The following is a 13130-nucleotide window of genomic DNA, read 5'->3' on the forward strand; positions in this document are numbered from 1 at the left end:
TATAAGGGGAAATATATTTATACGCATAAAATGTATGTGAATAAATGATTGAGGACCTATATATAATGATTGGTTCTTGCAATCGTATTTTCCTTTAAGTAAGAATTCTAGTTTGATTTTTTTATAGGAAAAGTCTCTCTAGAATAGCAAACTCTATTATGTCGTAAATATTCCTTACTTGAACAAGATGATTTATTGTATAGGATATTGTGGTCTAGTTAAAAAATAAATAAAAACAATGGGCGTTGTGCAAGAAAATTGATTTAGCAAAATGAGTCCCATTTGAGTATTAAGTTGAGTTTCATAAGAACTAACACTCTCCATAAAACGTTAGAGATTAGTAGTTGTCACTCGACTACTTTTCAATACAAAAAGTCTTCAAAAAAAAGTGTCGTGACTATTAAGCTAGGTTGCTGATGGCTTTAACTTACTCATTAATATTCTTCCTTAAAAAAAATCAATATCTTTTAAGAAATTATATATTTAATGTCATTGTAAAACTTAATTTTTTTTATGCATTTTCCAATATGTACCTTAGCATATCAGGGGGCATATTGGAAAAAACTATATAATAAACTGATTTTTATAATATTTTTATATATGATATTCTTAGGGAGCATAGATATTCTTAACACGTAATTAGGAAAACCTTTTTGAGATTATAATTATGTGCATATAGAAAAAACAAATAAAGTAAATGTTAAGAAAGAAAGGAAAAAGTAATCGTTTGATGGAGATGTACATTGTGTTAGTCTTCTCTTCTAGCTTCCAATGTTCATTCTTCCAGTTGTATCCTAAGAGGCTAGGCTAGAAATTTCCATAGAAAATAAATGGACAAAGATAGATGGACCAATTGAGTAAAAGATAAGTATAAATATGTAATAATATAAATCAAAATAGCTGCGAAAACAATGAATAGAATTGAGAAATAGAGTGGGTTAGGTGAGATCAAAGAAAAAAAAAACCTTACCCACTTCCACAAGCCTCTTACTCATTCCAAATTTTGTTCCTATTCTCCTCCTCCACCCTCTTTCTTAGAAAAAGTAAAAACAAATAATTCTAAGCCCACGCGTCCATTTAGCACTCCTATATTCTTATCATTTCTATCATTATTTTTTTATACTACCCCTCACCTTTAGGTAAGTTAATACATTTCGGGGTGTGTGGTTGTCCCTTCCAATAAGTGCAGTTCATAAGAATTGAACCCTTGACATTTTGGTCATCATGAGAATCTAGTATTATTTTACACAATTAGACTAACACCTTGTTGGTATGAATATAAAAAATATTCTTAAGAAATAAGTTATCTCCCGTAATTACTCAAATTGTAATACATGTCTTGTCTTTTTTAGTTTTTAGAAATATTTTGTAAAAAGTTGTTAAATGTGATACATCATAATTTTAATAATTTTAGAAGAGACAAGTAATCTCATAATATAATATATGGAGATAGTTTATTCTAAGAAAATAATAAGAAAAGGATAAGTTTATCAACAATAAATGTATTAGAAGCTTCCGTTGAAAAAAAGGACAATAAAAAAGTTTCCAAGCAAAGGAAGAAAAAACAACCACAACATTAGACGTACCCTTCCGAAAGTGTGTGTAATTCTCTCAGCCTCCATATTCATTACTTTTTCTAACCTTCGATTGGTCCAACTTTATATTTCAAAGTTTCTGAAATTTTCTAGAACCTACCCACGTCAGTTGATAGGGTTGGAAATTTGTTCAAGTGTTTCCCTAGTTATAAAAGAGCCTCCTCATAGAATCCATAACGAGAATATTACCTATTACACTTTTATTTTGTTCAGGGAGTTATGGTATTTGTTATCCAAATTGATCTTGTTGATGTGGTTTTGAGCCATGAATTCTCATCATCGTCATAGAAAGCCTTATGAAAACTTATTAGTTCACTCTCGTTTCTTCCTTTTTGGCTTCTATTGCTGGGATTGGGAATTCTTAACAACTCTTATTCTTTTTAGTGCTTCTTCCTAGACCCTACAACTTTTATTTTCCCCCCTATATAGTAATAGATATAGATTAAAGAAACAAAAGGGTTATTTCTGTTTGTTTTAGTTGAGAATAATAAGATTTGGTGAAGGGTAAATCGGGAAAATATGTCACAACGGATAGGCGCGGCGCCATTTTTGACAAAAAACGTACGATTTGGTAGATGATCCAGTGACAAATGACATGATATCGTGGAGCGAGAGCGTGAACACGTTTGTGGTGTGGAAGAATGCAGAATTCGCAAAGGATTTGGTTCCTAAATATTTTAAGCACAACAATTTTTCAAGCTTTGTTCGTCAACTCAATACCTATGTATGTTTTCTTTCTCTTCTGCCTTTTATGTTTTAAACTCTTTGTGTTTATATCTTGCATATTTTCCTTATGGAAATGGTGGTTGGTGGTTGCGCCGTCGTCCACCAATTACACCGATCAGATTCTATTTTTTATTTATAAAAAAGAGCTTAACATTGTCAAATCATCTTAATAAATGGTAAATAATAATTTATTAACAATTCAAATTATTCCTATTTTGTTATTATTATTATTATTACTTATGATAAATGTATATTTTAAGAATTTAGTTTATATGCTATTACTTATACTATAATATTAAATTAATTAATTTGCTTAATCATGTCCATGAAAATGTTATTATGCATGATAAGATAGTGATATCGATTATAAATACATTTAATCAATTAATTGCCGTCAAAATAAATTCATATTAATCAAATACTAGTATACTACAATTTAATTAAAGAGGAAAAAATATATGCATTAATAATGTATAAATTTTATATATTATTATTGTATTATTCATCTTTAATTATTATTGACTCTTCAAAAAGTAATACAAGTGAATGATAAATATAATATATTGATTGTATATAAATCTTTATAATGGCCGTGCATAAATATTACACTTTTAATTAAATTACCAACAAATAATAATAATTAGCATCCAAAGAATAATAAATTTATCACTATATATGAGTATTAACAAAAATACCGATATGACTAAGTTTTAAAAATGGAATATGTAAAATTTAATAGCAATAATATGTGGGATTTTAGGGATATAACAAAATATAAAATCATGTCGTCTAAATATTGTTTTTCATATAATACTAATCTATTACACGCTAATTGAAAATAATATAAAGATTATAAAAAATCACAAATTATTGCTATTATTATTATTGAACTTAGTTTTTATTTTCAAATTTGCAGGGATTTCGAAAGATCGTGCCAGACAAATGGGAATTCGCAAATGAAAACTTCAAGCGTGGCCATAAGCATCTTCTCTCCCATATCAAACGTCGCAAGATGACTCTTCCTCAGCCACCGAAGGTCGGAAAATCCAACGTCGACGACAACTCTCCGTCAAACTCTGGGGCCGACGAAATGGTTTCCACGTTTACCTCCTCCCCCGATTCTAAGAAATCAATATCATTAGAGGTGACAAATTTGTCAAGTGAGAATCAGAAGCTGAAAAAAGATAACGAAACTCTAAGCTCAGAACTCACCCATGTGAAGAAGTGCAATGAGTTAGTGGTTTTTCTAAGAGATTATCTGAAAGTGAATCCTGATCAAATTGATCGCATATTGGGGCAAGGAAATTGTGGGTCCACACATGAAACAATGTGTTATGATGATGACCAAAACGTAGTAGGTGAAAGTGGTGTTGGTAGTGGGAATAGTTTGAAATTATTTGGTGTTTGGTTGAAAGAAGAGAAAAATAGCAACCACAAAAAGCGAAAGCACCAAGACCAAATGGGCCTTATTTGGCCTCGTTCGAAGGAGTTGAAAACTGTTGTTGACTTTAGTAGTGACATGTCTATGATGAAGAGCAACTAGGTTTGCAATTGAAGGACCTTGTTGGAACTTTGAAAAAAACAATTAAATGAAGAAACATGAAAATATAAGGCATGGGTGAAAAGACCAAATGTGTTACCCATGTCTATTAAATATGTCAAGCTTGTGTTTTTTAGTGGAAGGTTGTGTTATTCTTATTGCAGCTTCATGTTACTGTGAAAGCTGATATATACTTAGGTATGGAATGATTAATGTGTGTACTTTTATATTAATTAATGGGTTGTGATAGATCACAATTGTTTCTCATATATTATTTAAGGAATTTTCGATTCGTTTTTATTTGATTTATTTTGATAGTTTTTTTGGGAATTAATGAAGAAAGTTAATATTTTTTTTTAATTTATTGTGTCTAAAACATAATTATTCAAAATTACTTTCCATAAATATACGTCACTTATTATTTTATTATAATATATTCTTATTAATACACAATGTTACAACTAGAGCACCATGAAGCGTGTGATGGGTCATTCTTAATACTTTTATCTTTAAGGATATTAAGATAGAAATTTTCTATTAAAATAGCTTTGTTATTTTCTTGCAAAATACTCTATTAATTAATTTATAATATATTAGCCTCAATGGATCTCAATGATATTATATCCTAAGTACTCATAAAATACACTAGACGTGAGTGCTAGTCAACACAACTATCATGATACTTGCATCATTGATGTCAACATATTTATAAGTTTATTCTTTAATAAATATTTATACATATAATAACTTTTTATTATCTTCAGATAATTTATAACCTATACAATTATTATATTATAATAAATTTCAGTAATTTGACTATAGTAATAGATTTATTATATACATTATTATTATTGTAACCGTTATTTAGATACATCATTATTGTAAAAAAAAATATGAAATATATAATTTAATTCGAACATTTACTATATGTGCATACAAAATACCCACATGAGTCCCTAACACTAAGAAATATTGATTTAATAACTTTAGACAACCAATAGCTAGTTTGGTCCTTATTCTAACGTGTATAGAAGTTTTTAGTGTAAAATTATATTCATGTTTATTTAGTTAAAAACAAGTGAATCTTATTAAAAACAATTTTTTTTATTTTGGTCAACCACCTCACTTAGCCTCTTTTTGTTTGAGGTGAAATAGAGTGGAGAGAAAAGGATGAGACAGAGAATAAAGAGAAAATGAATCTTTCTCTCATTTGAATGAGAAGTGGGTGAGACCCACCACAAATGAATTCTCTTATACTTTGGAGAGAAAGGGAGGAGAGAATGATTTTTTTGTTGAAATATAAAAAATATCCTTCAATTTTGTTTATTTTCTATATTTATTAGTTTTAAATAATACTAACATACATAAGTCTTTTTTTAATATAAAAAAATATCAACTAAAAAAAGTTAATTGATATTATAATAACATGTATAATTTAAAATTATAACATTTATTTTTAATTAATAATAAAACAACAATTTTCTCCCTCTTCTCTTTATTTTAGAGATATTTTCGTCATTTGAATCATAATATCATCTTTATGTTTTCATTTTCTACTCAACCAAACAAAAGAAAAAAGAATAAAATATCTATTTTTATTCATTTTCTCTCAATCTTCTCTTATATCAAACATCATAAAAATCTAATCTATTTATTCTCTTTCTCGTTCTCACCTATTTCTTTCTTACTTTTTTTTCTCTTCTTCTTTTCTCTCATCAACCAAATAAAGCATAATAGCGAATAATATCATTTAATTTGAACCTAAAAACTCAAAGCCAAGTGATGCCATTGATAGCAAAAGAAAAATCAACACCAATGCAATTTTTCTAGATTAAGTTGATCGATTAGACTAAATTCCAACAAAAAAAAACTAAACTGTATCGTGATTGTAACACTAAAATTGTATCCATAAGTTCATATCAAAAATAATTTTTTTTTGTGAATTCTTAAATTATCCATAAGTTGATAAGCATAGGAGTGACCATGGCTAATACTTAATAGTTAATGCTAGTTGGGCCGTTGTTTATGAACAGAATTGGGCTTAGGAGAAGTTATAAGCTTGGATGGATCACCGCATTCTAAAACATAATCCGATTGTGATTCTTGACGACGAATTAATAGAACGACTATTATAAATTTTGATATTTACTAATTTTTTCATTTCCTATCCAAATATTCTTATAGTGGAGACAATCTTATTGTAGCTGCTGAGAATATCCCTTTCTAAAGCGTGTATATTTTTGAAAGAAAATACAATGAGAAAAAAACTACATACATCTGCCGACTATATATTAAACATTAAATCGGAGTATTTTAATATGATTTGAAATACTCTATGTTAAAAGTTACTAGTTTCAGCAACATTTGGAATATGTGGAAACCATTTTTAGTTTTTCTTCTCCTATTGGTTCCGCACATTAACAACCTCACACCTCTATCATACGCCTCTTATCCTACGCCCATCTTCACCTTTTCATTTTTCTCTTTTTGCGTTCTCTTGTTTCTCTGTTATACTATTTTATTCAACTGTTTCTGAACACAAACCCTAATCCAATTCCTGAGTCCATTACAACAGGTACGCTTCTTTGATCTCATTTCTTCTTTATTATTTTATTGATAATCATAATCAGGTAGTAATTAGGGTTTTCGTCATTTTTCTACAGCATTGAGATCCGCGAATTGAAGTGTTCGATTTTGATGCTTTGGCGAGAATCAACATTCGCAAAACCAATTGCACTTTGGGTCGGGTTCCGATGGCGAATCCCACCGCAGGTACCAAATTCGTATCCGTGAATCTCAACAAATCGTACGGTCAGCATTCGAGTTCTTATGGATCCAATCAAAACCGTGCCAATGGCCATGGAGGAATGGTGGTTCTGTCGAGGCCGCGGAGTTCACACAAGGCTTCTGGGGCGAAGCTTTCTGTTCCACCCCCCTTGAATCTCCCTTCCCTGCGCAAAGAGCATGAAGGCTTTGATTCCTTAGGATCGGGTAATGCTCCTTCCGGTGTAGCGGGCTCTGGAAGTGGTTCCAGGCAGGTATCGTCTGTTATGGGGTGGACCAAGCCAGCCACAATTGCATTGCAGGAAAAAGAACACTTTGCTGAGCCGGCAATGGATGGGTTTAGCAGAGGGAGCAGCGTGTATATGCCTCCTTCAGCTCGATCAGTGGTGACAGTTGGACCCGTCACACCTGCTTTGGTTCAATCTCAGGGAAATGAGCAGGGTAGGAAGCAAAAGGAGTATTTCCCTGGTCCTCTGCCTCTAGTTCCGTTGAAACCAAGATCCGATTGGGCTGATGATGAGCGCGATACAAGTCATGCTTTTACAGACCGAAACAGAGATCATGGATTTTCAAGGAATGAAGCTTATTGGGATAGAGATTTTGATATGCCCAGGGTTAGTGTTTTGCCACAGAAGCCTGCTCATAATTTTGACAAACGGGGACAGAGGGATCGAGGGTCTGAACGAAATGCTTGGGATCGTTATGCTGGTAGTGAACAACACAACAGAAGTAGAGTTGATTCTGTCCAGACCTCAGTGTCAAGATCTTCATTTGCTTTGGGTGGTAAAGGGCTTCCTATCAATGATCCCCTGCTTAATTTTGGAAGAGAAAGACGTTCTTTACCAAAGAGTGAAAAGTCTTTCTTGGTTGATCCATTTACGAAAGATTTTGGAGCTTCTGATTTTGATAGAGGGGATGCTATTCTTGTTGGGGTGGTCAAGAAGAAGAAGGATGTATTAAAACAAAGTGATTTCCATGATCCTGTTAGGGAGTCTTTTGAGGCTGAGCTTGAAAGAGTTCAGAGGATGCAAGAACAGGAGCGGCAACAGATCATTGAAGAACAAGAAAGGGCGTTGGAATTAGTTCATAGAGAAGAAGAGGAGAGACTAAGGCAAGCTAGGGAACAGGAAGAGAGACAACGGAGGTTGGAAGAAGAAACAAGAGAGGCAACATGGCGAGCAGAACAAGAGCAGATTGAAAATTTGAGGAAGGCTGAAGAGCTCAGGTTAGCAAAGGAAGAAGAGAAGCAGAGGATTCAGATAGAAGAAGAGAGAAGGAAACAAGCTGCTAAACAAAAACTTTTAGAATTGGAGCAAAGGATTGCTAGAAGGCAGGTTGAAGCAGTCAAAGGTGGTAGTCAGTCTCCAATTTCTGCGGATGAGAAGATTCCTGGGTTTGTGAAGGAAAAAGATGCATCCAGGGCTACAGATGTGAGTGATTGGGATGACAGTGAAAGAATGGTTGAAAGAATAATAACATCGGCCTCTTCTGATTCATCAAGTGTGAATAGGCCACTGGATACAGGTTCTAGAACTCACTTTTCAAGGGATATTTCTTCTAACTTTGTGGATAGAGGAAAACCAGTTAATTCATGGAGAAACATTTATGAGAATGGGAGCAGTTATGCACCTTATCTGCCGGAACATGATAATGGCAACAATAATTATGGTCCTCGTAGAGATTCATCAATTGTTGGAAAGCCATTTATGAGGAAAGATTACTATGGTGGTGCTGGATTGATTTCTTCCAGGAATCAAAATAAGGGGGGCATTTCGGGGTCTCATTTAGATGAATATGCTCAGTTACAGGGGCAGAGGTGGAATCAGTCTGGAGATGGAGATCAATTTAGCAGAAATACAGAGATTGATTCTGATTTTCATGACAATTTTGTTGACAGATTTGGTGATGGTTGGTCGCAGAGCCGTTCCCGTGGCAATTCATTTCCTATATACCCTGAGCGCTCTTATCCGAATTCTGAGTCAGATGGCCCTTACACTAACCTAGGAAGGTCACCTTATTCTGTAAGGCAGCCTCGGGTTCTTCCCCCTCCAACACTAGCTTCTGTGCCCAGAAGTCACAGGATTAGAAATGAATACCCAGGTCCTTCTGCCTTCCTAGACAATGAGATAAGGTATGATCAGGCTGCAAGTGGTGGATCTACCATCCCTACTGAAGTAGTGGATGCCCTGCAAGAGACTACTGATAACAAGGATCGTGATACTGCACATAGGTGTGATTCTCAATCTTCACTCTCTGTTTCAAGCCCCCCTAGTTCTCCAGCACATCTCTCGCATGATGACTTAGATGGATCTGGAGATTCCCCTGCGATATTGATTTCTGAAGAAAGTAAAAATGGTGCCCTCTCAGCTCCAGAGAATGTGTCTACTCTGATAAATGTCAGAGCTCAAAATGTGAATGCAGTTGTTTCTTCGTGTGCTGTCTCTGCTGCTGTTGATGAAGAATGGACTACTGAGAATCATGAGCAGTTCCAAGAACAGGAAGAATACGATGAAGATGAAGATTATCAGGAAGAAGATGAAGTGCATGATAATATTGACCTCAACCGAGAGCTTAAAGAATTGAGTTTAGAGGAGAAAGGATCACCCGACATGATGGATAACCTAGTATTAGGATTTGATGAGGGTGTGCAGGTTGGGATGCCCAATGAGGAGTTTGAAAGAACATTGAAGGATGAAGAAACTACATTTATGGCACTACAAGACTCTATCAGCACTCTTGACGAACATGTATCTTTTGACAATGCATGCAATGATGCCAAAGTCCCTCAACCTGTTGATGATTCGTCTCAGGTGAATCTTAACAACAATTCTAGTGTGTTTGAGGAATCAGAGAATATGGGTCCAAATGTATCAACTTCAGGTGCTATTGCTATTGCACCTCACTCATCAGTGGGTCCAAATGTTATGTCTAGTGTAGCTGCTCCAAGTCAAGCTGAGCCCATTAAGCGTCAATTTGGTCTTTTTTCTGGTCCATCATTGATACCATCTCCTGTTCCAGCTATACAGATTGGATCTATACAGATGCCACTTCCTCTCCATCCACCAGTTGGTGCACCCTTCTCTCACATGCACCCGTCAAATCCTCCTTTGTTCCAATTTGGCCAGTTAAGGTTTACATCTCCCATATCACAGGGGATAATGCCTCTGGGTCCTCAAGCAATGTCGTTTGTTCAGCCAAATACTGCATCTGAATTCTCTTTTAATCATAACCGTGGAGGTCAAGTGTCAGTTCAGAATAGTCCCGATACATCTGATCGCTTTATTCAAAATGAGTCAATGCCTTATTCTGTGGATAACCAACAAGGTATTACAAGGCATTTATCACGAGGTTCACTGCCAAGTGAGAATGCTGAAAATATTAATGGACTTAAGAAAGGTACTAATAGCATTGTGATTGTTACAGGTTTGCCAGTGGACACACAGAGGAGCCAAAATTCTGTTGGTAACACTTCACCCGCAACTGCTAATGAATCAAATGGCCAGCCACTTGCTAGAGATGCATCAATTCATTCAGTTCCCAAAGAGAAGGATTTTATGGACTCAAAGGCACACCATCCAGTATCTGTTGGTAGAGGAAGGAGATATGTCTTCTCAGTAAAAACTCCAGGCTCAAGGTCATCAGGTCCTGCTGCAACCAACCACTCAGATTCCAGAGGATTTCTTAGGAGGCCTCATAGGAATATTCAGCGTACTGAGTTTCGAGTTCGCGAAACTGCTAAGAAGAGGCAATCTTGTAGTTCAGTTTTGTCTGACCAGGAGAATGCTGAAAATATTAATGGACTTAAGAAAGGTACTAATAGCATTGTGATTGTTACAGGTTTGCCAGTGGACACACAGAGGAGCCAAAATTCTGTTGGTAACACTTCACCCGCAACTGCTAATGAATCAAATGGCCAGCCACTTGCTAGAGATGCATCAATTCATTCAGTTCCCAAAGAGAAGGATTTTATGGACTCAAAGGCACACCATCCAGTATCTGTTGGTAGAGGAAGGAGATATGTCTTCTCAGTAAAAACTCCAGGCTCAAGGTCATCAGGTCCTGCTGCAACCAACCACTCAGATTCCAGAGGATTTCTTAGGAGGCCTCATAGGAATATTCAGCGTACTGAGTTTCGAGTTCGGGAAACTGCTAAGAAGAGGCAATCTTGTAGTTCAGTTTTGTCTGACCACTTTGGATCAGATAATAACTCAAATATCAATGGAAGGGGTGCAGGCATATCCGGAGGGACTGGACCTAGAAAGACATCAGCTGATAAATTGGGAAAACAGACAGTAGAATCTACTACAGAAAATTCCCAGCAAATAGATTCTAGAAGCAGAACTGACAAGGTTGATGGAAAAGAATCAACGAAGACCCGAAGTATCTCACATTTTGGACATAGTAATCTCAATAGGACTTTGTGTTCCGAGGAAGATGTTGATGCTCCGTTACAAAGTGGAATTATACGTGTGTTTGAGCAACCTGGAATTGAAGCTCCTAGTGATGAAGATGACTTTATAGAAGTCAGGTCAAAGAGGCAAATGCTAAATGATCGACGAGAGCAGAGGGAGAGAGAAATCAAGGCCAAGTCTCAGAGTACAAAGGTTTAAATCTATACAGTTTCTATTTATTCACGTACCCTTATTTTTGTAGCATCTCTGCTGATAACATTTTTTAACACTAGATGCCACGGAACTCTCGTTCTACTTCACAAAATGCTGCAGCCTTAGTTAATAATACCAGAGGATCCATATCAACTGGAGAAACGGCAAACGGGGCTCGTGCTCATTTAGTTGCTACAGAGGGGCGCATAATGGTAAAGGCTCATGTGTCATCTGGATTTGATTCAAGTTTATCATCCCAACCCTTAGCTCCTATAGGCATCTCTCCTTTGAAAATTGGTGCTCATTCTGACTTAAGATCACAGACAAGCAGGTACTTGTTTTCTCGTAAGATTTCGTATTGGCACTGTTGTATAGAAAAGATCAATATAATCTTTCCTTCTTCAGGACACTCAAAACGAGTCTTCCAGCAGTAGGTGGTGGAAAGGGCTCTGGGCCTGATGTTGATGATGCTCAGACATCTTTGGGATCTTGGAGCCATGTGCAAATAAGTCATAGTCAACAGGTATGACACCCTTGCTCTAAAAAATATTTTAAAGACAAAAATGGTATGTGCAAAAGGTTCTTAATGATGTTCTGATTTTCTTCTGCATGCTATGGTTTATATTTAATATTTTCTTTTTGGGATTTAAAACAATTAGAAACATTGGTTAAGTTTTAATGTGGTGGTCTGTTCTGTCTTTGTTTCATAGGTTTAGTGATATAAGTGGAAATTTTGGATATGCATTTTCCTATACCTTATTTTGTAGTATACAGCATTTATCCATTTTCTTATTATTCTAGTTTAATGTTTTTTAGGTGGGCTAATCATTTCATGTGAGGATTGAGTTCCTACTTCATAGTTTTAATTCTTTTTGTTTGGGTGATCAAAGAATCATAAATATTTGACTGGTCAATGCTTTTGTTGAGAATCTAAAGCTAAATTCGATGGCAGGTCATGGCTCTTACGCAAACACAACTTGATGAGGCTATGAAGCCACAACAGTTTAATTCACAGACTCCTCTTGGAGATCTGAATAGTGCTGTTAATGAGTCCAACTTGCCTACATCATCCATTTTGACCAAGGGAAAAACTTTCTCTTCTGCTTCTAGCCCAATCAACTCCTTGCTTGCTGGAGAGAAAATTCAATTTGGTTAGCAAATAAGTTTTATATGAAATGTTTTTTTTGGCAATAATTTGATTATGGATAGATGAATTTTGTTGCAGTTTGAAGTAATATTTCTGGATTTGAGTTGTCGTACTAATGGAAGATATTTCCTTTTGTATTAGGGGCAGTGACATCCCCAACTGTTCTTCCTTCCAGCAGGCGTTCTGTGTCTCGTGGCATTGGCCCCCGACATTCATCCAGATCAGACGGGCAAGTATCCCACAACCTAGATGGATCTGAAAATGATTCCAGTCCTTTCTTCAATAAAGAGAAACACAACAATGAATCTCATGGCCAGTTAGAAGATTGTGAAGCTGAAGCAGCTGCTTCATCTGTTGCAGTTGCTGCCATTAGTAATGACGATATTGTTGGTAATGGATTGGGTACTTGTTCTTCCTCAGGTTAAGATGTTAAATGTTTCATAGCTACAAATATTGCAAGTGAATTTTTTCCTCATCAATAAGTTTTTATTCCTCTTCTGTGAATATGCTAATTTGACTTGAACCAATTAGGATTCATGAACTACATTTTTACTTATACAAGTTACTATGGTAGGAATAGCTAGTGAGCAGCAATCTGCTACTGAATCCAGATCCGGGGAGCCTCTTAGTGTATCTCTTCCAGCAGATCTCTCTGTCGAGACTCCTCCAATTTCCTTCTGGTCACCCTTACAAAATCAACAGAATCCTTCAAGTCAAATGATCTCGCATTTTCC

At 35.3% G+C, this 13130-nt stretch overlaps 1 protein-coding gene and 1 pseudogene across 5 annotated transcripts; both read left to right on the plus strand.

Annotated features, from left to right (window-relative positions):
- On the plus strand, positions 1992-3973 carry LOC109332616 (annotated as a pseudogene).
- Positions 6293-13130, plus strand: LOC109332613 (the record flags this gene model as incomplete). Of its 5 annotated transcripts, none has more annotated exon segments than XM_019567604.1 (8): positions 6293-6436; positions 6525-10041; positions 10456-11249; positions 11330-11580; positions 11655-11772; positions 12202-12400; positions 12538-12816; positions 12971-13130. In XM_019567604.1, coding segments are annotated over 7 exon segments (5228 nt in total), but the record flags the coding sequence as incomplete, so codon positions are not given.

This window comes from Lupinus angustifolius, chromosome LG18, assembly GCF_001865875.1.
Source record: "Lupinus angustifolius cultivar Tanjil chromosome LG18, LupAngTanjil_v1.0, whole genome shotgun sequence".
In the NCBI taxonomy this organism is placed as follows: domain Eukaryota; kingdom Viridiplantae; phylum Streptophyta; class Magnoliopsida; order Fabales; family Fabaceae; genus Lupinus; species Lupinus angustifolius.